The following is a 25,099-nucleotide window of genomic DNA, read 5'->3' as shown; positions in this document are numbered from 1 at the left end:
CCACTTTGATCTGAGAAGATGCTTGATATGATTTCCATCTTCTTGAACTTGTAGAGACTTGTTTTGTGTTCAAACATGTGGTCTATCTTTGTGAATTACCCATGAGAACTTGAGAAGAATGTATATTCTGCAGCTTTGTGGTGAAATGTTCTATAAATGTCAGTTAAATCCATCTGATCCAGTGTGTCCTTTAGAGTCACTGTTTCCTTGTTAATCTTTTGTCTGCAAGATCTATGCCGTGAAATCAGCGGAGTATTAAGGTCCCCTACTATTACTGTATGACTATTGATCTCTCCTTTAAAGTCCTTTAAAAGTGTTTTTTATATATTTAGATGCTCCTCTATTGGGTGAATATATGTTTATTAGGGTTATATCCTCTTGTTTGATTGATCCCTTTAATATTATGTAGTGTCCTTTGTTGTCTCTTGTGATGGCCTTCATTTTGAAGTCTTATTTTGTCAGATATGAGTATTGCTGCCCCATCTTTTCTTTCTTTTCCATTTGCATGGAAAAATTTTTCCCAGTCCTTCCCTCTCATCTTGTGTGTGTCTTTTTTTTCTCAGGTGGGTCTCTTGTAGACAGCATATAGTTGTGTCAGTTTTTCATATTCGTTCAGCTACTCTATGTCTTTTGATTGGATCATTTAAATTAATTTACATTTAAGGATATTATTGATAGGTACATATTTATTGCCATTTTAATTCTGTATGCCTAGGTTTCTCTCTCTATTTCTTCTTAATACAGAAGTCCCTTTGGCATTTCTTGTAATGCTGGCTTGGTGGTGATGAACTCCTTTAGCCTTTTTTTTTTGGTCGGGGAAGCTCTTTATTTCACCATCTATTTTGTATGATAGCCTTGCAGGATATAGTAATCTTGGTTTCAGTTCCCTGCTTCCATTACCTTGAGTACTTCATACCATTCCCTTATGGCCTGTAGAGTTTCTGATGAGAAATCAGGTGTCAGCCTTATGGGAGATCCTTTGTAGATAACAGTTTGCTTTTCTCTTGCTGCCTTTAAGATTCTCTGTTTTCTTTAATTTTTGGCATTCTAATTAGAATTTGTCTGGGTACAGGCCTGTTTGGGTTCTTCTTGCTTGGAACTCTGTGCCTCCTGAACTTGTGTGACTTTTTCCTTCATCAGGTTAGGGAAGTTTTCTGCCCTTATTTCTTTAAACACTTTCTCTGTCTCTTTCTCCCTTTCTGCCTCATCTGGCACACCTACTATGCCAGTATTGTTACATTTCATGTTGTCCCACAGTTCTCTTAATCTGTCCCTCCTGTTTTGTTGTTGTTGTTGTTGTTCTCTTGAGTGATTTCTTCTAATTCACTGATCTGATTCTCACTTTCCCCTGATCTGCTATGTATTCCTCCCACTGTGTTGTTTATTAGTGCTGTGTCATTCTTTATTTCTGTTTTCATAGTTACTGTGTCATTTCTCATGCTGTTGAGCATCTTTACCATCATTATTCTGAATGTTATATCAGATAAATTTCTTACTTTCATTTATCTGTTCTTCTGGAGAATTCTCTCGTTCTTTCATTTGGGGGTTGTTTTTTTTTTTTTTGTCTCATTTTGGCTGCCTGTTTCAGTTTGTGACTATGTATTAGGTAGATCTGCTATGCTTCTCAATCTCTAGTGCAGGACAGTGTCAAATGCTGTTTCTCACTAATTAGATCAGGGAAATACTCATAGCCTCCGGAGTCTGCCTCTGCCTGAAGACTGACTGGATTTAGTCTTGAGTAGCCCACAGGCAATCATTCACAAGTGAGGATAGTTTTTCCAACAGGGTGGAGCAATTGCTTCTGCCTGGAGGATAATTGTTGTTCTCAGTCTCCTAATGGGCCTTGGAAACTCCACAGGGTGGGGCAATGTATTTTCCAATAGGGTGGTTCAACTCTCTTCCCTGTAGGCAAAACTGCCTGGATAGCAAATGTCTGTGTAAGATGACATCCATAGTGTAAGGGAATAACTTGGCACAGGAACCCGGGGTGTCTGCCTTCTAAGCTCTATCCTTAGAGCCCCCTACTCTAGCTTCTGCTCACATAGCTCCTGTCCACTCTGACCTCCCTCTGCTGGAGCACAAGGGAGTGGCTATACACAGAATACTTTGTGTTGGTCCTTTAAGAGGGTGCCTGCATTTCTAACCATCTTTCCATGGCAGACAGCAACCCTGCTGCTTTTCATAGCCAGATCTATGTGAGCACCTTTCTCATTTGTGCTCTCTGCTGGGGTGCCCGACTTGGAGATTAGATCCCAGAGTTCTCAGGGCAACTCCCCACAGCTGAGATATCTCTCTGGCACTTCAGCTGCTGTCTGTGGGATCCCATCCTGTTCTTTTGTGCCTCCTCCCATCCTACCATCTCTATGCTGTCTTCACTTAACATCTTTGGTTATCAGGGTTCTCTCCAGCTAATCTTCAGTTAATTATTCAGGATATTTTTTGTATTTTAGTTGTAATTCCAGTTTGGTCCCGGGAGCGTGTCTGTGTAGCATCCACTTACTCTGCCGCCATTTTTAATCTTCACATGAGGTACATTTTTTCTACACATGAATTTTGAATTCCCTGCTGTGGGATGTGAATGATGAGCCCTTTCTTCTCCCACCTCATATCCTCACACTGACTCACAATACAGTTCCTATCACTCCTACATCTCTCTCAGACATACACAAACACACACCTAAAATCTTGCCATTTTTATTAAATCAGAATTCTTTCTATAATGCCTATGTACTAGTATGCTCCTCGGAATTGACCTAAGTTCTAAACATTATTATTACTTTCACTTTTTATAACCACAGCTTTCATTTTCCTTGGAGTTTTGTTCTTTGGTTTGCTTAATTTTCTATGTGTTATCACTGTTTCACTTCTAAAGTCTCCACCATTTGCTTGAATCTCCTCTTATTCTGTTCTTGTGAATTTTATCCTCTAGACCAGCCGTGGGCAAACTACGGCCCGCGGGTCGGATCCCGGGTCGGATCCGGCCCATTTGAAATGAATAAAACTAAAAAAAAAAAAAAAAAAAGACCGTACCCTTTTATGTAATGATGTTTACTTTGAATTTATATTAGTTCACACAAACACTCCATCCATGTTTTTGTTCCGGCCCTCCGGTCCAGTTTAAGAACCCATTGTGGCCCTCGAGTCAAAAAGTTTGCCCACCCCTGCTCTAGACAGAGCCTCATGTCCTGCACTGTGTCCTGCACTGTTTCCTGTACTTCGAGATCTCCTTTCCCCATCACCTCTGGGGTGCCCTGTGCATCTGGTTCTTCTTGTATTTTCCACATGTCATATATTTCTCTTTTTTGGTTTACCCTCTAATTTTTATGCAGCAGCAAATTTCTGAAATTTATATTTGTGTACATTTTATTTTTACCCATCTGTAATTGAGGAGTATATATGCATGTAATCTTATGTAAACATTATTTGTTTATAATTCTTTTATATAGTTACAAATAATGTATAAGTATATGACTAACATTTGGAAAATTCTAGCTGATAATATATATAATTTTAGGAAATTTGTTCAAAAGTAATATATAGAAATTGCAGTTACTCAGTAATACGGTGTCCAAAATATGTATATAGCACAGTATCGAACAAATGATGGCCACTTCTGTCTTCCTATTATTCTTAAAATAGATACAGTATATTTTTAATTTTTTAATAGTTTATTATAAATTGAGGAAGAAGGTTTTTGTTTTTTTTTAAATATCTCTTCTATCCTGTCTCATTACCAAAAAAATCTTTGTTGGGTTTATTTTCTATTGGCTTTCAGCTAGAAGAAGGAAGCTTTTCAACTCTATGCCTAAGTACTTCTAGATATGGGTTTCCTTGTGCATTTATGATCAGGCCATTTTTTATGTGTTATATATGTTTGCTAGTGGTAAAACCATGTGATAAAAATGTGAGCATTGTTACTGATAAAACTATAAGTTGCAAAGTGAAACTTACATCAGGCTGGGTAGTGGAGTTGCTATGGTTTAACTTCTGAATTAGGATGAGTTACCAACCTAATCAGTGACTATATCAGCCTCCCACACGGGATTCTGCTCCTATAACCATCTAATATGAAAGAGTTAACTGGCAGGGAGATCTGGAAAAATAAATGAGGAAAGACACTTACCTAGGTTCTTCTCCCAATTTGACTATTTGTTAGGATTGGTTTTCATTGTTAACAGGAAGATCCCAAAAAAATAATGGCTTAAAAACAAAAGTTTCTATCATGCAAAAATGAAATCCAGAGGAAGGCAGTGCAGGACTACTCTGATGAGCAAAAATAAAAGTCAGAAGGGAAAAAAAAGAATAACATTCTCAAAGTACTAGTTGCTTGTGTGTGTATGTACAGGGATGGGATTGAAAGGTCATATGATAATTATAATTGTGGAATTAGTTTAACTTTTTTAATTTACTTTAAAAGCTATTAAAATTTATTTTTTGTGTAAATTACTTTCTAAACCTAGTAAAGTACCTTTAGGGTGTTAATGAAGTAATAACAGTTTTATATTATGAGACCTTTTTTGTGTTTATTTCATTTCTTCATAACAGTTGTTTCTTGGTGACATAACTTCATCACTCTCTTTTAATTTTGAAATGCCTATTGTTATTACTCCTTTGTTTATTCAATAGATACTAATATAAAATATATCAGTGAAATGGAGAGACCCAAGCAGTCCCACTTATAACTGGTACTTAATATGTGAGAAAGATGTTATTTAAAGTCAGTGTATAAAGGATGCTTTAGTCAAAATTTTATGTTTGGACTACTTGGCTACTTCTAGAAAACAAAATCCCTTATTTAGGAATCTAAACAAAAGTAAAATCCTGAAAATACTAGAATTAGAAATGTGCATAATTTTGAAAGTGTTCATATAGGCCCAAATCCATAAAGAAAATATTGCTATATTTTATAAGATTTTAAAAATTCTACACAGTAAGATACTAAAAACAAATTTAAAGATAAATGACAAGCAAAATGCAGTTTGCAACTTATAGACAAAACAAATTTTTTAGCAAAGCAAATGCTTATTTAATTTAAACAACAAAAATACCTTAGAGGTTCTTTATTTTAATGAGAATGTCTCTAGTATGTTTTATTATTAAGGATGAGAGGCCTGATGCATGAAATTTGTGCATGGGTAGGGTCCCTAGGCCTGGCAGCTGGCGATCAGGGCCAACCGGTGGGGTGATCGGGGGACGGGACCTGACCGCTCACTGGCCGGTCCCCCCATGGCCTGCTTGCTGGCCGGCTCTGCCCCCCTGCCGCCGCTGCGGGGAGACCGAGGGCCCCCACTTGCACCCTCCTTGGCTGGCCTGGGGCCTGCGGGCTGGGGGCAGCTCCTGCGTTGAGCATCTGCCCCCTGGTGGTCAGTGCACATCATAGCAACCGGTCGTTATGCCGTTTGATTTGCATATTAGGCTTTGATTATATAGGATACTAGAGGCCTAGTGCACAAATTCATGCACGGGTGAGGCCCCTGGGGGTGGCCTGTGGAGATTGGGCTCCAGCTTGCACCCCCAGCCTTGCAGCCCCAGCTTGCGCCCCCAACCCCGAAGCCTTGCCTGGCACCCCGCCTTGGCCTGCCAACGCCACCTCACATGCTCCACCATCTTGCCTGCGGGGCGATTGATCGGTACCAGGCCTCCTTCCCAGCTCCCAAAGTGCCTGGGAGCCAGGCAGCGGGCCCCCCGCAGCCACTGCTTGTTTCCCTCTACGGGCGATTGGCAGGGTGATCAGGTCCCTGTTCGCACCCACCTTGGCTGGTGCTGCCTGCTTACCTACTCCACCATCCCACTGTGGTCCCACTTTCATCGGGGCCCATCAGGGCCAGCAGTGCCTCCACCCTCTGCCAGCACCACATCGCAGATGCCCACCATGTTCCATACCACCCCCTGGTGGCAGCATACATCATAGCAAGCAGTAGAGCTCCTGGTCTCCCGGTAGAACTCCCTGTCAAATGACCGCCTGGGGGGACAATTTGCATATTAGGCTTTTATTATATAGGATTAGGTTTTAATCAATGCTTATAAATCTAAAAACACTCTTTAATTCATAATTAAGAGTTTTCTTTGACACTGGTGCTGAAATTTAGAAAATTTTTAATGCATCTATTTGAGATACTGAACTGGTTTCTTTTTAATTTGTAATCTTAACATTGGCTTTTAAAAAAATCATTGCAAACACCATGTATTCCTATATATTTTTTTTTGTATACAGTGTAGTTTATCAAAAATGAATATGGATGTTGAGATCTATGTTCATAGATAAATTGATACATAGTTTCTTTTTTATATTTGTCAATTTTTGGTATTCAGTTTAAACTAGCCTTGTAAAATCATTAAGGAGACTCTCCCCTTTTTTCAGGCTTTAGAGCAGTGTAGATATGATAGAAATCATCTTGTCATTGAAGATTTGCCATAACAGCACAGCTCTAAAACAATGTGGGCCTGATTCCTTTATTGAGTACATATCTCGGGCAATGTTTTCAGTTCTTGTGTAGTTTTGCTGGGTCTCTTCAGTTTTTCTGTCTCTTAAAGCAATCCTGGTAATTTATATTTTTCTAGATGATCATCTGTTTAATCAAGATGTTATAGTTTATTGGCATAAAATTATATGTATTATCCTTTTATAATTTTTAAAACTTTTACCTGTATTTTTGTTATTATCACCTTTATTTCTGGTGTTGAGTTTTCTTCCGTTTTTTGGTCTTCCATTTAGCTTTTTGGAAAGAAAAATAATTAACTATATCCAATTACCACATTATTTTATTTTCTCTAGTTTACTTTGGTTTATTTTCTTTCTTTCCCTAGTTTCTTGAAATAATTTTATTTTATTTAAGTTGGAAATTTTCTTTGACTACCAATCTGTCTGTGTCCTATAGATGTTGATATCTCATATTCTCAATATTAATATACATTTATTTCTTGGGCCTAAGAATTATTTAAAGCAGTATTTTAAATTTCTAAGTGTTTAGTTTGGGAGTTACCTTTATTTATAATTCTGTTTGTTAGTGTTGTGGTGAAAGAACATACCCTGCATGATGCTGATCCTCTGGAATGTGAAGTGGGTTTTCTTCATCCCTGTTACACTGTCAATTTTTAAATAATAGTCCATAAACATTTAAAATACATACATTTATTTATATATAGACACACATTCTCTTTGTATTCAACTAACATTATTTTAGAGATAATAGCACTTAGAGAATTATGTGACTGGTTCTCTGTCACAATTAGTAAATGATATACTCGCTTTCTGAATCTTTGTCTAGCCAATTTTCCCTCTGATCCTACTGCCTCCAGAGTATATTGTATATTTGTATGTTTGGTGTCTTCTAATATATATGTATAAATATATATATATAGTTATATCAAAAATAAAGTCTGTAAGAAGTTATAAATTTAGAATGATTTTATAATATGATTTAGAAAAGTAAAAAGTGTTTACGTAGAAATCATTTGAATCTTTAGAATTAAAGATTGTAAGAGAGACTTAAACTAGTCTTACTGAATAAGTCATCTGTAGATAGATGGGGTATGAACCAGAAAAGACATCTTGTATGTGGAGAACTTAAGAACAATAGCACATATGCATCTTGGAACAAGCCTGACCTAGGTGGGTGGAGGAGGTCTTTGTTGAAGAGGGATCTATATATATAAAAGCCTAAACGACTGAACAACCGAATGACTGGTCGACTGGTCGCTATGACGCACATTGACCATCAGGGGGCAGACGGTCAACATGGGAGCTGCCCCTGGGGGTCAGTGCGCTCCCACAGCCAACCTCCCATGGCCCCTCCCCCTGGCCAGCCAGCCAGCCTCCCATGGCCCCTCCCTCTGGCCAGCCAGCCAACTTCCTGCGGCCCCTCTCCCCCCCGCCGGCCGGCTCCAATGGCCCCAACATCCCGCAGCCCCTCCCCCCAACCAACCTCCCGCAGGCCCGATTGCCGGCCAGGCTGAGGGACTCCACCCATGCACGAATTCGTGCACTGAGCCTCTACTGGGAAATAAGACCATAGGTAACATTGGGCCTGGTTAGTAGGACTGGTGAAAAAAAGTTAAAAAATTAAATGCAAAGCAGTTCTATCACCTGTTGACCAATGTCACATTTCATTTTGTAAATGTGTGGAGGTTTCATTGCAGTATCAGTGATAATTAAATTAACTGAAAGGACAAACAGTTCTAAGTGTAAAGGACTCTGAGGAATTAATATGAGGTTGATTTAATAACTCAACAGTGTTAACTGTATTAGTGATTGATTAGAGCTCTGCTAAATATATCAGCATGCTAAATCCTTTGACAGTTTGAAGGAATAAATAGGATTGCAGAATATTTTAAAAGTTAGAAAACTAAATTTTAAAAATTAGGAATGTATGCTAGTAAAAAGCGTTTTTGTGTGTATTTGAAAAATTACTTCGAGAAATTAAAACATACCTCTACTGGGTTAAACACCTATAGATTGTAAATTTGGCATTTACTTGTAAAAATTAGGAGAGACTTAAATAGAGCAAAAATCAAAAAATAAACAATCTTACTTAAAAGAAGATTTTATATATATATATATATATATTCATTCCAGTGCTTTAATAAAAACCCATTTACTATTTATAAAATAATCACAGCCTCTATTCTGAAAGTAGGTAGAAAAATGGATAACTATTTAGTGTTATAATTTCTATCTCTAAACTATAGTAATTATCTTAACAAATTCAATACAAATTTATTTTGGCCATACTAATTTAGGCCAAAAGCACAATATCTAAAATATTTGAATATTTAAAAACACACCTATAATAGCCTAAACAGTCATTGCCTAAGGGGCATAACAAGTAAAAGCAGTTACTGTTTTTGTTTTATATATTTTATCAAATTCAGTATAATTTGATTATTAAATGAACATGTGCCTTTTTTTCAAATAGGGAAAATGGGGAGATTTTAAATAGTTCTAAGCAAAGTTCATGTGTACTAATTAGGTATGCGAAGAAGTGAATCTTGATAATCCTACATGTTAAGATATAGTCAATTTCCATGGCTATTTTAACCACAGCTCTCAGAATTTAGAATGACATATATATATTCTAAAAATAACCTAATAGAATATATTATTTTAGCTAAAAAGTAATTCTTACTCTATTTATAATGCTGAGCTATATTGAAAGAACTTACTAGCCTTCCCCTTAATGAAGTGTAACAATATATAACTAGAACATTTAATGTCTGTTAGTTATATTTTCTCCCTTCTATAAAATACAGTCGTATAGGTGGTAAAATCTGTATGTCCAAGAATTACTTAAAAAAGGCATACATTTGACAAAGAAAAACCCTTCTATAGAAAGGATAATTTGAAATATATATTGCATATTTTATGGTTAATAGAGCTACAATTAGGTATAAGTCTAACATAAATGAGTATTTTAAAAATTATCTTCAATTGTAAAGGTTTCTTGTATACAGCATTATTTGATGTATAACTCTACATATATTTCTGTATGAGCAGATCTTTTTCAAACCATTTGCTCATGTGTAGAAATATATTAGTATTTATTTTCCATCATAATTAGTTATAAATTATGAGGTGTTTTATCTATAAAGAAAAGCTCCAGCATAATAGTAATAATATTCATTAATAAATAATTATATTAATAAAATGCAAAAATTTTGAAGCAACAAGGAATTCATTCTATGGTAACTACAATCTCTGGGCTTGCTTTTTCATCCCTTATCTGTGGGCTATTCAACCAAAAGTTAATTGTAATAATATTATTAGGATTCAAGAGCCAGCCATTTTCTCTCAGATATGGGTATTCTACAGGAGCTGTATTTCAGCTATAGAATTTGGGATATTAGAGGCTACATCAAACTGATTCTAGAAAACATAGGATAGGAGATGCTTAGTATCTCAATCTTAGGCTATCTCCCATCCAATTATTAACCAGGCCCTGAATAGACTTTGACCAGGCTTTGGTAAGTTTTATAAAATTGGCTCACATAGTAACCTTAGATGTATTGTTTATTTTACCATTTTTCTTTGTAGAAACAAAGAACATTTATATATTGAAGGGATAAGGAAGGGCTTATGTGGTCAGTTTTTTAGAAAGTTAAACTATGGAACATGGAACAATAAATATTCTTATACATACTATCTTGTTTGTAATACTTTAAAAAAAGGCATATTTGCATGCAACAATAATTAAAGTTATAATATTCAAAGATTTCATTGTTATAGCTAACCAAAACTGACATTTTATTACATTTCTTAGGCAATTAAGTTGGAATATTCAAGGTTGGTTAGATTGGCCCAAGAAGATACCCCACCAGAAACAGATTATCGTCTACATCACATAGTGGTCTACTTTATCCAGAACCAGGCGCCCAGGAAAATCATTGAGAAAACATTGCTGGAACAATTTGGAGATAGAAACCTGAGTTTTGATGAAAGGTAATTTAAAAATACAAAATACCTTATTTGTAGGCTCAAATTGTTCTTATTTTTGTAGTTCCCAATGCAATTTTTGAATGTTTATTTTACATATACACAAAGACATTTCAATAAATACAGCACAAAATCTGACTTTACTTAATTTGAACAGTTGCTTTGTAATTTTATCTATAGGTTATAATCATGACCTTTAAAAGCTTGAACTGAAAATAACTCATCGTTTTCATACATTGCAGTTGTGAGCTAAGCAATATAATGATACACAGAAGAGTATACTGTAATCACTGCTTTGTGGGAGTCAATATTTTAAAGATAAAAATTTTTCAGCCTTTATACTAAGGATATTTGGAGTCAGATAATTGGTTAAATTAATTTTAGTTTATAAAAAAAGTTTTCTCTTAGAAGTTCCTATAAAATTATGTACTAATATTAAAATTTTAAATTTAATCTAGTGAGAATGAATACTGTTAAAAAAAGGTCTCAGTTAAAGATCAAAGTATTGGAAGTTATTTTAGAATACAGAAACATTTATGCTGTCTTGGAGTTCATTGTAATTGCATTTTAATTCTGAAATAAGTGATTATCCTTTTATGAAATTTCAAAATACTTAATGAAAAATATGTTTAGCAGAGGAGAATATGAGGAGAAATGAACATCTAGTATTAATTCCTGCCTCACCATGTGTCTGAAATTTAGGATTAAGAGAAATAGTACAAGTAAATGGTTTTGAACAATACCTAGTAGACACTGAGTGCTCAGTGAGTGTTGGCTATTTCAGTTTTTGATAGTAGAAGTATGGTTATCATTTATTTTGCTACATATGGCTACAAAGAGTTCTGAAGTATGATTATGACCCTTATTATCTATCTGTTAATGCACATGTTCCAATAAACATATGCTATTGAATTTGGGGAAGAGATTTATGGAATAATCACATTGACTTTTTATTCTTTTGCAATTTTTTGTCCTGGCAACTGCAGATAGTCAATTTGTTTTAATAACCTAATTTGTGTTGTGCTTAAAAGACAGAGTATGTACTAGCATGTGATAACTAAATATATTTTGTAGGGATTTCTGATCACAAATTTATTGGAATGTTTCCATTCTTACCTGAAATAATAAGAATGTTTTGTATTCTTTTGTACTATTTGCAAATAATGCTATTTGGGGGAAAATAAAATTTAATGTATCTTGAGCTGAATAAATACAAATTATTTTTAAAAGTATATTTTTATCTATGCAATCCTTATTAATAGACTATAATTTAAAAACCATAAGTATAACACAGTAAATTTGACTTAGAATCATTGACTTAGAATCATGCTGTCTTTTTTATGTACTTTGTAACCAACATTGGTCTCAAAAACACATTTTTTCTTAAGCTTATTTGGGAGTTGTTTCCTCAGTAACAGTGGTTTTCATTTATATATGTGTTGGGTAGTTTCATTTATTTAACACACATTTTTCAGTTTTATGGATTTGGCTTTTGATTTAGGAATATATACTTTTTTTTATTTTAAGGTGTCACAACATAATGAAAGTGGCCCAAGCCAAACTTGAAATGATAAGACCTGAAGAAGTAAACTTGGAGGAATATGAGGTAATGTGCTTTTTGAGAGGTCAAACTATAGACTGAGGAATTCTGTGGTTCACTGATCTTCCTTTCATTTTAGCACAGCTAAGCACCTGAGAAAGTGAGGCATACGGAGTGAAGTCATACCCACCAAAGTTTTTTACAGCTAGCAGGTTACAACTTGGTTAACAGAACCTCCATTCTTAAATGCTATGCTTTACTGAAACCATGCTGCATTTTTTCCTTTGTTTCACCACATGTTTTGGTGATGTTAGAAATTCATTTTAATCATTGAATCCCACATTTATTTGTCAGGATCAGCGGAGCAGCGAGGCCTCCCGGCACCGGGATCAGCGTGACAGGGGGCAGTGACCAAACCCCCTGATCGCCCTGCGGCTCTGTGTGTGACAGGGGCAGGGCCACAACCTCACTATCCGCCCTGCTCTGTTCCTGATAGGGGGGAGCTCCCCAACCCCCTGATCGGCCCTGCTCTGTGCGTGACAGGGGGGAGCTCCCCAACCCCCTGATCGGCCCTGCTCTGTGCCTGATAGGGGGGAGCTCCCCAACCCCCTGATGGGCCCTGCTCTGTGCGTGACAGGGGGGAGCTCCTCAACCCCCTGATCGGCCATGCTCTGTGTGTGACAGGGTACGGAGCCCCAACCCCCCTGATGGGCCCTGCTCTGTGCGTGATAGGGAGCAGCGCCCCAACCCCCTGATTGGCCCTGCTCTGTGCGTGAAAGGGGGTGGCGCCGCAACCTCCCTATCGACCCTGCCTTGAGTGTGACAGGGGGCGGTGCCCCAACCCCCCAATGGGCCCTACCCTGAGCCCCACCAGGGGCTGCACCTAGGGATTGGGCCTGCCCTCTGCCACCCGGGAGCAGGCCTAAGCCAGCAGGTCATTATCTCCCGAGCGGTCCCAGACTGCGAGAGGGCACAGGCCGGGCTGAGAGACCCCCTTCCCTCCCCCCCCCCCCCCCCGAGCGCACAAATTTTTGTGCACCGGGCCTCTAGTAAATAATAATAAAAGAATAAACTCAGTTTCACATACTCAGAACTGTAAACCTACTTTTGCCCCACTCTATATTTTCATGTTTTTGTACTGAGGAATTTTTGAGAGATAACCAGATTGATTATCCTATCTTATATTTCTTATGTTTCTAATGAGATCTTTGTCATTTAATTTTTCATCAATGTCTAATCATTTTTATGTTTATTGTTTTACTAAGAAATAGTCTTTGTCAGAAACTAAAGTCTTGCTTTAGCTCTATTTCATCTAAATTTTGAACCCTTTGCTTCTATTAATTCAAATAATTATCAGCCCTGGCCGGCATTGGCTCAACTGGTTGAGCATCATCCTGTGAATGGAAAGGTAACCGGTTTGATCCTGATTAGGGCGCATACCGACGTTTCTCTCTCTCTCTAAAATCAAATTTTTAAAAAACCCAAGTAGTTATTAGAATTGTGTATTACTTTATGAAGAGTTTTTATTGTAGTTTTCTTCCTGTATATACTTTTATATTTTCTTTCACTTACAGGAATGGCATCAGGATTATAGAAAATTCAGGGAAACAACCATGTATCTCATAATTGGACTAGAAAATTTTCAAAGAGAAAGGTAAGGAAAAGTGGACACAGCTGAAAAGAAGAGCTTAATTTTTGTATGTAATTCTATTCGGCTATTATCTTACATATAGAAAAGATTTTATTCACAATATATATTTTTAATAAATGTCTTCTTTTATAACAGTTTTAGATTTACAGGGAAATTGCACAGTTAATATACCCACACACAATGTATTTTTTATTTTAATTTAAATCTGTAAGGTTGGTATTAGTGTCTAGTTTTTATAAGCTCTGAAATACTATACCTGAAGTTTAGAATGACATAGGATTAGATAGAAGCCAAAAGTTTGCTGGAAACCAGAAAAGCTGATAGCCCAGCACATGGAATTCTTTGTATTCCTTAACCTTCGGGCACCTGCCTTTTTCATATTCCTTCTGTCTGAGTCTAATCTTGACATCAAATCAAAGACAGTTTTTTCCAATCTCTGCCTGAACTTTCAGGTACTATAAAAAATAGAGCCGTAGAAAACTGATCTCTTGTCTTCTAAGTATTGTGACTGCAAACACATTTTAGATTGTTATTTTCATATAAATTGTAAATGATTTTAAAGACATTTCTACTTACTAAACTATAATATTGGCATTTATTATTATTTTAATTGTTATGGAGAAGAAAGGATCATTGTTGATTTATTTACCACTACTGATTATTCACTAGTTTGCCTTGTTTCTCCACATATTTCTTAATTAACATATTTTACTGTGAACTTACTTGACTAGTGATTTGTTTTTTAAAATGCTGTATTTTAAATAGGCCAAATTGCAACCAAGTAAAAGGTATATTGAATTCTTTCTCCCTTTCATTCCCCCTTTCTTTGCCTTCCCTTCCCCATACTGAAGTAATGGAACTATTTTTTCTTAGATGATAACCTATACCTTTACTTCTAGTGCTATGATTTCCACCATGGTGGTCACCAGCCATGTGTAACAATTTAAATTAATAAAAACTTTAAAGCTAAAAATTTAGTTCCTCGGTCAGACTAGTCACATTTCGAATGTTCAGTATCTACATGTGGTAACTACTGTATTGGCCAAGATATAAAACACTTCCATCTCTACAGAAATTTCTATTGGGCAGTGCTACTTTGTTTGGTTGACAGTGCACAAAACTATTATTTTTACACATCACTTTGGATGCAAATTATTAAAGTCCTGATTATTGTGTAGTTTATAAGATAATTTATGTCACATTGGTCATTGAAATAGAAAACTATTTTGATTAATAGCTCTATTTTATGTTATTACTTTGGTCACAGCTTTATTTCTTTAATAGAAATATTTAAGTTCATATTAGGATTTCTTAGATTTGTAATGATATGGGAAAATATTAATATGATGTTATAATTCAATAGAGTGTCTAAGACTAAAATGACATTTTGCAGCTAAACTAAGCTGCACTGGGCAATAACTTTGTCAAGGTCACACAATTAACTGGGGAGAGAAAATTAAATAGAACCCCTGTATTCTTGTATAACTTAATGAAATCAGATAAGCACAAAAAGTATTATTCATTTATCTCATTCAGAATTAAAAAGATGAAACTGTCTCTTGCCAGCTCTCTGCATATTATCTAGATCAGCTCTTTTTAGTTAACATCTGTTAAAGGTCTTTAAGATACAACTTAGAAATATGTTGAAATTTCATAATTTTCTTATCTCATATATATTTGTTCAAAAGTCAATATTCTAGTATAACAAATGTAAATTAAATTGGAAGGATCAACTGGAAAGTTAGTAATGGTGACAAGTAATGTTTATAGAATACTGTAAAAAGAAATGTCAATATTCTCACTTTACCAGTATATATAGCAGTTACCATAGCTAGCAGCATATAAAATATTTCCAAAAGGTTCTGTCAAACTTTGTTTTTAATGAAAATATAACATTTGAAAGCTATGAATGGAATATTTACTGATGGGCCATTGTCAGTTCTGAGTAGTGAAGTACAATAATGTTTTTAGTAACCATAAATTTACAGTGGTATAAGGAGTATACGTAAAGATAAAGAGAGAGTCCACCAGGCTACACAGTCTATTTTGTCTTAAATAAAAATGTGGTAACTGGATTGCTGATTTTTATTCTGATTGAAAACGTTTATAAAACTTTATTTTTTCCATTTTATTGAATTTATTGGGGTGACACTGGTTAGCAAAATTATACAGGTTTCAGGTGCACAGTTTTACAACACATCATCTGTACACTGTATTGTGTGTTCATCACCCCACGTCAAGTCTCCATCCATCACCATTTATCCCCTCTATATTCTCCACTACCTCCTCCCCCTGGCAGTCACCACATTGTAGTTGATAAAATATGGAACGAATTGTGCACTTCAGTAGAAAATTGGAACAAGGTCATGACTTCAGGGCTATTCTCAGAGAGGTGACTCAGATCTAAGAGGCCAGATAAGAGTGTCATTCAGGGGAGACCTTTGTAACAGGAAATTTAACAGCTATAAAAGAAAAGGTAGATATGCCAGCAAACTACTTCAACTTAGTGACATAAAACAACTCTTATTGTTATTATCACTTCTTTTTTTCATAAGTAAAACAAAAAAATATTAGCTGAGATTGTGTCTATATTATTTCAGAATAAAGTTTCATAATCTTAGGTTTTCTCAAAAACAAATTCCTAGAAAAAGCCATTTTTAGTAAATGTATAAAATGATATTTTTTTCAGACAGTTTCAGAGTATAATTTGATTTGTCACAAATGCATTAATTTCCCAATAATTCTGTGCTTGAACATTAGAATATAGACTTGATCATTTATATCTGAACACATGAAATTATATAATAAGCATTAACACTGATTGACAGTGTATCCTAGAGTTTTCTTTATATTTTACTTTTTAGGATGTTCCATTTTTATGAATTAATCTATAGAAAGATATGTTATGATTGGACAAACTAACACAATGGAAATATCTTAAAATATCTTTAATATTTCAGTTTTACAAACATATATCTATGTATTTTTTTCCTGTAGCATGTTAGAAGGGTAATTGTTTCATAGGCAGATATAACACTCAAACAGTTTCCTCTCCTCCCTTTATTAACTAGTTTGAACTCCATAATTTCTAGATTTAATTAACAAATTAATATTACTTGTATTAAATATAATACAAGGCTACACTTCCAGCCTTTTATGTTAGTATTTTCTTTTGTTTCTTTGCATCTTGCTAGAGTTCCCATGTTTTTCTCATCTCCTTTGGATATTCTCCCCACAGCATGAAGTTTTTCTCCGTGACTAGAACTGTTCCTGTGGCATAGAAAAAACCTGACCAAATAGTCACTGAATGAACCAATGATGTGGTTAAAAAAACAAAGTAACATTCTTTCTTCAAACAAAAATGACATTACATTAAACAAGTAGTTTATTGATTTTCACATGTCTTGGTTTTGAATCTAAATGAAAGACATCAGGAAAATAAATCCCAAAGCAGACAAAAGCAACTACCTGAATTCATCAATTATGGCCTTTTCTCCCAGTTTTTGTTTGTTTTGTTTCATTTATTTGATTTTTTTGTATTTCACTTTTAAGACATAACTGTCTCGTGGTTTCATATGTGCCTGTTTTTATTTTTTGTTATTTTTATTTTATTTTTTATGCCTTTTTTTTAAAGCAAGGCTCTCAGTCTTCCAATACATCAGATGATAGTTTTTATTATAACGTTGTTTTGGATAATCAAAATGTGTTTATTTAAATTTTTTTATAATTATAATTGGATTTTATGTGAAATACTAATGCTATCTGTTTTTTATAATTTTTAAGTTATATAGATTCCTTGCTGTTCCTTATCTGTGCCTATCAGAATAACAAAGAACTCTTGTCCAAAGGCCCATACAGAGGACATGATGAAGAGTTGATATCACATTATAGAAGAGAATGTTTACTTGTAAGTTAAATGTACATAATATTTGTTTACTTTATCTTTTTGTCTTACATTGAGCAAATTTTCCAGACTCATATATAACTGATTGACTTTATAAACTCTGATGGGGTAAGAATTTGATGATGTCTGTAATCTGGGGTTACTCCCTTAAGAATGGGAGAATAGACTCAATTCTTTATCCCTTCTTTTTTATGGATCCTAAGTATTGCATGTGATAAACCATAAATGTTCTTGAAATGGGATCAGAATGATTACATTTTTATATTTAGATTTCTTCATCACTCTGCCACTCCCTTCTTGGTGGGAAAGGAGAGGCTGCATGGAATGTGAGTAATTAGTACTTAAGCCTCTCTCCAAGCTAAAAGTAAATTGCACAAGAATGATACAAGTTTTATGTGTGTCTGTATGAGAAATTTAACAACAAAGATGTGGAGTCCTATCTCCCTCTGTCCCGTGGCTTTGCCGACTGGTTCAGTGTTTTGGGTTGCCAGGGGGCCCCCGAGTCCGTCTTCTGTACTGGGAGACTGCACTCCAGAGCCTGCAGAGGAGCCCACCACTACGAAACAAAAACAAGAGCCTTCTTTAGAGTCAAAAGATAACTTCAAAGCAACACCACAGAATACTTGTTTAGGAGCCCTATGGCAAAAACTATAGTATATAACTCTAGGCTTGTCTAGATTTTCTATCTCATCTTAAAAACTTAGCTAAAATATAAATATGTTATTTTCACACATGAAGGTGACACTTGTGCCCCAGCAGGAGTGGGACATGCCCTTAGAGGTATGTGCAGGTGTGCTGATCTGTGCAGAACAGCCCATTTAAGATGATATGGGAACCAGAATGCAGGCTGCAATTTAAAGAAGGGTTTTGGTGAAGCACGGAATGGGGAGAGCGCTTACCTTGCCTTCCTGCTTTTCCTGCAGAGGCTTCAGCTTCTGCCACCCCTTGGCTTTAGGTCCCAACTTGAACCTGGGAAAACTGCAGAGTTTGGAGTTTTCTAAGCCATAGAAAAAGGAGTTTCAATGAAGGGGGAAAGGCAGCTGCACTTTATTTTCTACTACTTTATTTCAAAACATAATCACATGAAAAAAGTCATTTTCTATTGTGCAAAGTGTTCTGAGGCTGTTCTTACCATAGACCAAGGTATCTGAGGTCTTCCTTAGTGGTATCATTAAGAATATCAGAAAGTGTATAACCTTCTTTAACAATCTGAAATAAAGATCAAATACATAGGAGGTAAGCATCTTTGTAATAATAGCGTAGGATTGTTTTTTGGGGGTATAAATTTACCTTTTCAATAGTATTTGCATCTGCTCCTTGCATTTGCAACCAGTCTACAAACTCTTGATACGTTCTCTGCCCACAAGACATTCTGGGTTCTCTGTAGTAATTAGAAGTTTGTTTTATTGTATATTGATGTGTAACAATAAAACTTCAACAGTGACTAGGAAATAAACTATTCCAGAATGTAAAAAAAAAACACACAAATAATATAATCTTTATATTTGAAATTCAGCTTAAAACTATGGTTATTTGAAATCATATTTATCATGCTATAAACATAAGATTTCAAACATAAGCCCTTAAATATTATAGCTCTTATTTTACCTGGATTCCTTCTCTATCTCTTATGTCTATATTTCTTATCCTTAAGGATCTCTCAGTTCTACTAGATTAGAGATCAGTGTACTTGGCCTGTACTCCAGCCTGTCACTTGTTTTTCTCAAGTTTCATTTGAAACATAACCATACTCATTTATAATTCATACTAGGGGCCCCGTGCACGAAATTCATGCACTGGCGGGGCGGGGGGGCTGGGTCCCTCAGCCCAGCCTGCCCCCTGTCACATACTGGGAACCCTCAGGGGATGTCCTACTGACGGCTTAGGCCTGCTCCCTGCTCCCCTTGGGGAGCTGGCCTAAGCCGCAGTCTGGCCTCCCTTTGTGGGAGGCGACCAGGCTGATCAGGGGAAGGCACCAGCCCCATCACCCTGCTGCTGCAGCCACTGCCAGTCACCGCAGCCTCCAAGGTGTTTTCATCAACACGGACTCCAGTCCCTTCACCATGAAAAAATGACAACTTTCTTTAGGCATTTTCAAGATGTGTCTTTCATAGGGTATGGCATTTCTTTCTTTCTTTTTTTTTTTTTTTATCCTCACCTGAGGATATGTTTCCATTGATTTTTAGAGAATGTGGAAGAGAAGGGAAAGACAGAAACATCAAAGTGAGAGGAACACTTTGATTGGTTGCCTCCTGCATGAGCCCTGACCTGGGCCCAGGCCAGGGAGGATCTTGCAACCTAGGTACATGCCCTTGGTCAGAATTGAACCCAGACCTGCGGTGGGCAGGCCGAGGCATTATCCACTGAGCCAAACTGGCTAGGGCAGGATATGACATTTCTTAGCCCTCCAGCAGTGGACCTTCCTTTTTTTCTACAGGAGTGAGGTGGAAGAACCCTAGATCACCTTTTTGGATTCTTATTACCCAAGTTACTAAGAATATTAGCAGTGGCGTACAGGGAGCTTAGCCAATGAGCGGTCAGAAAAGGTGTTTCCTCTGTAGTTCACACCGATCGCCAGCTCGGCCCCTCAGCTCCCATCGCAGGCTCGGCCCTGCCCAGGAGCCCCCTGGCTCAGGCCCTTCCTAGGCGGCTCAGGGCCCACACGGGGCCCTACCTCGGAGTGACCTGGGTGCCGATGATGTTCCCGGGACCCAGGCTACTGGGCGCCTACGTATGCAAATTAACTGCCATCTTTGTTGGGTTAATTTGCATACTTATCCGATTGGCTGGTGGGCGTAGCGGAAAGACGGTCAGTTTGCATGTTTGTCTATTATTAGGTAAGATGTGGCTGCCTTTGTAAGACAATGGCATTGCCGAAACCGGTTTGGCTCAGTGAATAGAGCGTCGGCCTGCGGACTGAAAGGTCCTAGGTTCGATTCCGGTCAAGGGCATGTACCTGGGTTTCGGGCACATCCCCAGTAGGAGATGTGCAGGAGGCAGCTGATCGATGTTTCTTTCTCATCGATGTTTCTAACTCTCTATCTCTCTCCCTTCCTCTCTGTAAAAAATCAATAAAATATATTTAAAAAAAAAAAAAAAGACAATGGCATGGCTGAGTAATTGCAGCAAAAACAATATGGCCCTCAAGGCCTAAAATATTTCCTATCTTGTTCTTCACCGAAAAAGCTTACTAGTCCCTGTACCACATCGTAAGCTCCATGAGAGTTTTCTGTATTAATCACTTAAGTACTCCTGCATCTAGAACAGTTTCTGGCACATGCCATGAACTCAGTAAGAATTTTTTGAAGGGATAAATGAATTAATTGTTTACTTTCATATTTTTGTACGAAGGAATATAGCTTTTCTTGTTCAATTGACATTTATGGAGAAATGATAAAGAGTTTTTCAAAATTAATATGGAGTTTGAATCTCTTTATTTTCAAAATTATTTTGAGTGCTTATTAAATTTTAGTATTGGGGGAAGTTCATCCCTGGAGAATAAATAAAAATTGGCCCCTGTAGTGATGATCAATATAAGCTAAACACAAATTTTAAAAGCATAACAACAATATTTTCCCCACTTCTTTTTCCTTTTATTTCTGTTGTTATACACAGCTTTTTCTAAGGGATTTTTCATGCTAGAATAGCTTGAGATTATTTTTCCTGATTGCCATTTGTTCTAATACCGTTTGTGAACATACTCATTATATCATCTTCAGTATTTATACTTACAGGTATTTTATTACATTAAAAAAGAAAACAAACCTGTTCTTTTTCTCATTGCATTAAGAAATTAAATGAGCAAGCTGCAGAACTGTTTGAATCTGGAGAGGATCGAGAAGTAAACAATGGTCTGATTATTATGAATGAGTTTATTGTCCCATTTTTGCCCTTATTATTGGTGGATGAAATGGAAGAGAAAGATATACTTGCTGTGGAAGATATGAGAAATCGATGGTGCTCTTATCTTGGACAAGAAATGGAATGTAAGTTTAAATAATGCTAGTGGACACCTGAGTTGGTTGGAATTAAAAGCAGTTAGAATTAATGTTATTTATTTGTATCATTTTTTATATTTTGTACTATTCACATTCCTTTTTTCTTATTTACAAACTAAGCTATGAACTCATTGTCATTATCTTTTATCTCTTCCCTCAGGATGATAATTATTTTATATATTTTAAAATGAATCATCTACTGGCCACTCCAAGTTAATAAATCATCTTAAAGATAATTTCACTTGCTCTCTATCCTTAGTTACCTCTAATTGTTTTTATTTGCAGCAAACCTCCAAGAGAAGCTGACAGATTTTCTGCCAAAACTTCTCGATTGTTCTACGGAGATTAAAGGTTTCCAGGAGCCACCGAAGTTACCTTCATATTCCACACTTGAACTGTGCGAGAGATTTGCCCGAATCATGTTGTCCCTCAGTCGAACTCCTGCTGATGGAAGATAAACAGCGCACACTTTCCCTAAACACACTGTGTAAACTTTTTTTTCAGTTCTTAACCCTTGCCTTCTTGTCACAAGGTTTGCTTGTTGCTGCTATAGTTTTTAACATTTTTTTTATTTTAATGACTTCAAAATACAAAATGACTATACAGACTTTAGCTGGACTGCAAACAATAAAGCTGGGAATCGCATGGCTCTCAGACTTTGTCTTAGCCAGATCTCATGTATAATTACAAATCTGATTGATCGTATCATTGAAAAACCATGTTTTTGCCACCTTTCTCTTACAGTATTACTGCTTTTATCTTTACCTACATTGTTCCATTGAGTCTGGATCCTTCCATGGCTACAGCCGTTTAAGTGTTCAGCACTGTGTACGATACATAACATTTGGTAGCTTGTAAATGGAATTAAAGAATAAAGTTTTATTTATGGCTACCTATGTGTTTGTAAGCAGGTATATTGTATATTAGTGTGTTATTTTAGTTATATAAATGAATTTTGGGGATTAAGAGTGGGTGATGAGTAGAGTAATACAGACTTTTTATTCTGCTCTAATGTTAGCACATTGGAAATTTACTAAATATTTGACAAATATATATATTTTTTATTTTTTTTTTACTAAGTAGTTAAACTTAATATGGCACCTAAACTTTGAATTCAAATCAGGCACCTAAATATGGCACCTAAACTTTGAATTCAAATCAGGTTTTCACTGAAGTAAGTGACTAAGTCAACCACACTGAAACTTTTAACCTTTCTTAGATTAACCTTTTATTTTTTTATGTATTTACAAATAATATAGCTAGGTGATTATTTCAAAAGATACCAGAAAATATACTTGAATAAGGGCTATTTAATAGTGAAACTTATAAGAAATATGTATATGTATACATAATACATACACGTGCACACATACACACATGTTCTTTGTAGTGGAAGACAATGTTTTGCATTACAGAATCATTCTATTTTTTTGTAAATTGTATATTACTTTAATTGAAAATGTTCTCTGCTAATCAGTGCTGTGAAATGAAGTTGCTGTTGTTGACCTAGAATTTGAGTATCTGACCTGCTTTTATTTAGCACCTTTTCAATAAGGAAGAAGCTGTGGAACATTTTATAGATGGAACTTCTGTTTAAGATTAATGAAGTAACATTGTGAATCAAAATCAATGCTTTAAAGGTAATCATGTTACCAACAACCTATTTTTGAATTTATAAAATTTCTTTATGAACAATACTTTGTTAGCTTAGTAAAATATATCATTATACTGTGCATATGTTTGTTACGGCGCCGCCAAAAGTGCTCTGTGTAAGTGCCTCCCACAAAAGATCCTGGACAGAGGAGGAAAGGGGAATATGAAGTTGTTCTAGGATGCTCCTTACAAAGGTATCAGTGTGCTGCTAAGGCATTAATGACAAGGACCTGGTACTGTTTCTTTTATAAGTGTAGATTTTGCATATCGTAGCTATCCAAATGTGTTTTGATTCAGATTTTATATTCTTCACTTCAGCAGAATCTGTGTTCTGCATTGGTTTTCAAGTTCTGTCAAAACCTCAGAAACTTTATATAAATTATCTAAGCTTTTCTAAATTATCTGCAGTATTTTATGATATTCTACCATAACGGTAAAGTGATCTGTGTTTATGTGTCTAACTGACTACTGAGACACAACACACCCAAACACCAGGTGGAAATTTCTCCTTTTATAAGCCACATCCAGAGAATCGTATGTGGCTCTTGTGCCGAAGGTAAGTTTTATTATTCTATTTACTTCATACTGAAAAGCCAGTTTATTTATTACTAGTAATGAACCTGAAGTACTTATTTACAGAAGTGACCTTTTTCAAGAACTGGAGAAATTACTTGTTTTTATATCGGCTTTAATCTTTATGTCAGCAAAATTTTCTTACCTTATTTACTGGGTTAAATATAATTTATAGGCAGTAATATAAAACTTGGAACTTCATAAAACTGTTGTCTGTGGCAGATTTTATTTTTATTTAAATGACTCTCATTTTGATTACTATAGTCCTCCCTTCCCACCCCCCAAAAATTATGTTTTGCAGTAATACAACGCAGAATTCAAACAGATATAACTTAAGACTTGTATGAATTTCTTATAAACACAGGGCATAGGGAGACTGTAGTCATGAGTGAACCTCTGAGGCCCCGCTAATACTTTCTAGGTTCATTAAAATACTATAATGACCATACACTGAATCAGTTCTCAAATCGTGATCTCAGACCAGCAGCTTCAGCAACGTCTGGGAACATGCTAGAACTGGAAATTCGTGAGTCCCACACCAGATTCCTGATTCAGAAGATCCTCAAGTGACCTGTGTTTTAACAAGTCCTTCAGATGATTCTGATCTGCTCAAGTCTGAGATCCACTGCACCTCAAGTCGATGCTTTTTAATTTCCATTTACTTGGGATCCCCTATGTGTTGGAAGATTCTCATATTTCCCTCACTTATAATTTTAAGGACATGACTAAAAATGATTTTGCTTAGTTTTAGGTTTGAGACTAAGGTGGATTTTCTCCTTTATCTGATTCTCTACAAGGCCAGTGTCTTTGCTCTATAATTCAGAATTGTTGACTCTGCCTCTGGATCCCCCTGTCCTTTTCCAAAAGTACAATCACTCCGTTGCTTGGGGGAAGTTAATTTAAAAAAAGAATTTACATCATTAAACAAATTAAACACCGTTTAATTTTATTCAAGTTATATGTATTAGTTAGCTAGGCCTGCCAAAACGAAATACCATAGAATTGTGGCTTAAAAAACACATTTTCTCACAGTTCTGGAGTCTGGAAGTCCAAAATCAAGGTGTTGACAGGTTTAGTTTCTCCTGGGGCCACTTCATGGCTTGTAGACAGCCTTCTCTCTTTGTGCATGCACATATTTCTGGGGTCCCTCTTCTTATAAGGATACCAGTCATATTGGATTAGAGCCCCACCCTCATTTAATCTTAATTACATATGGAGATACAGCCTTTAAAGAGGTAGTCACATTGTGGGTCAGGGCTTCAACACATGAATTTGGCAGGGGGTAGGGGAAACACAATTTAGTCCATAGCAATATGTGATGACCCAGTTCATAGCTCCTTTCCAAAAACAG

At 36.0% G+C, this 25,099-nt stretch overlaps 1 protein-coding gene across 13 annotated transcripts in view; it reads left to right on the top strand.

Annotated features, from left to right (window-relative positions):
- USP25 (ubiquitin specific peptidase 25) overlaps positions 1–22,414 on the top strand; it is a 149,327-nt gene extending 126,913 nt beyond the window's left edge. For 7 of the 13 annotated variants that reach the window (XM_023760181.1, XM_023760186.1, XM_023760190.1 and 4 more), the window contains 7 exons: positions 10,257–10,435; positions 11,957–12,035; positions 13,544–13,623; positions 17,404–17,527; positions 17,794–17,850; positions 21,315–21,510; positions 21,808–22,414. In XM_023760181.1, the coding sequence (XP_023615949.1) occupies positions 10,257–10,435; positions 11,957–12,035; positions 13,544–13,623; positions 17,404–17,527; positions 17,794–17,850; positions 21,315–21,510; positions 21,808–21,980 (888 nt within the window). In that variant the 3' untranslated portion in view covers positions 21,981–22,414. The remainder of the gene's footprint in view (positions 1–10,256; positions 10,436–11,956; positions 12,036–13,543; positions 13,624–17,403; positions 17,528–17,793; positions 17,851–21,314; positions 21,511–21,807) is intronic. The other 6 variants (XM_023760191.1, XM_023760189.1, XM_023760183.1 and 3 more) reach the window with 4 other exon arrangements.
- The last annotated feature ends 2,685 nt before the right edge of the window (positions 22,415–25,099 follow it).

Source organism: Myotis lucifugus, unplaced genomic scaffold, assembly GCF_000147115.1.
Source record: "Myotis lucifugus unplaced genomic scaffold, Myoluc2.0 scaffold_175, whole genome shotgun sequence".
NCBI lineage: Eukaryota > Metazoa > Chordata > Mammalia > Chiroptera > Vespertilionidae > Myotis > Myotis lucifugus.
The sequence above is the reverse complement of the archived record's forward strand: the minus strand, read 5'-3'. Positions and strand labels throughout refer to the sequence as shown.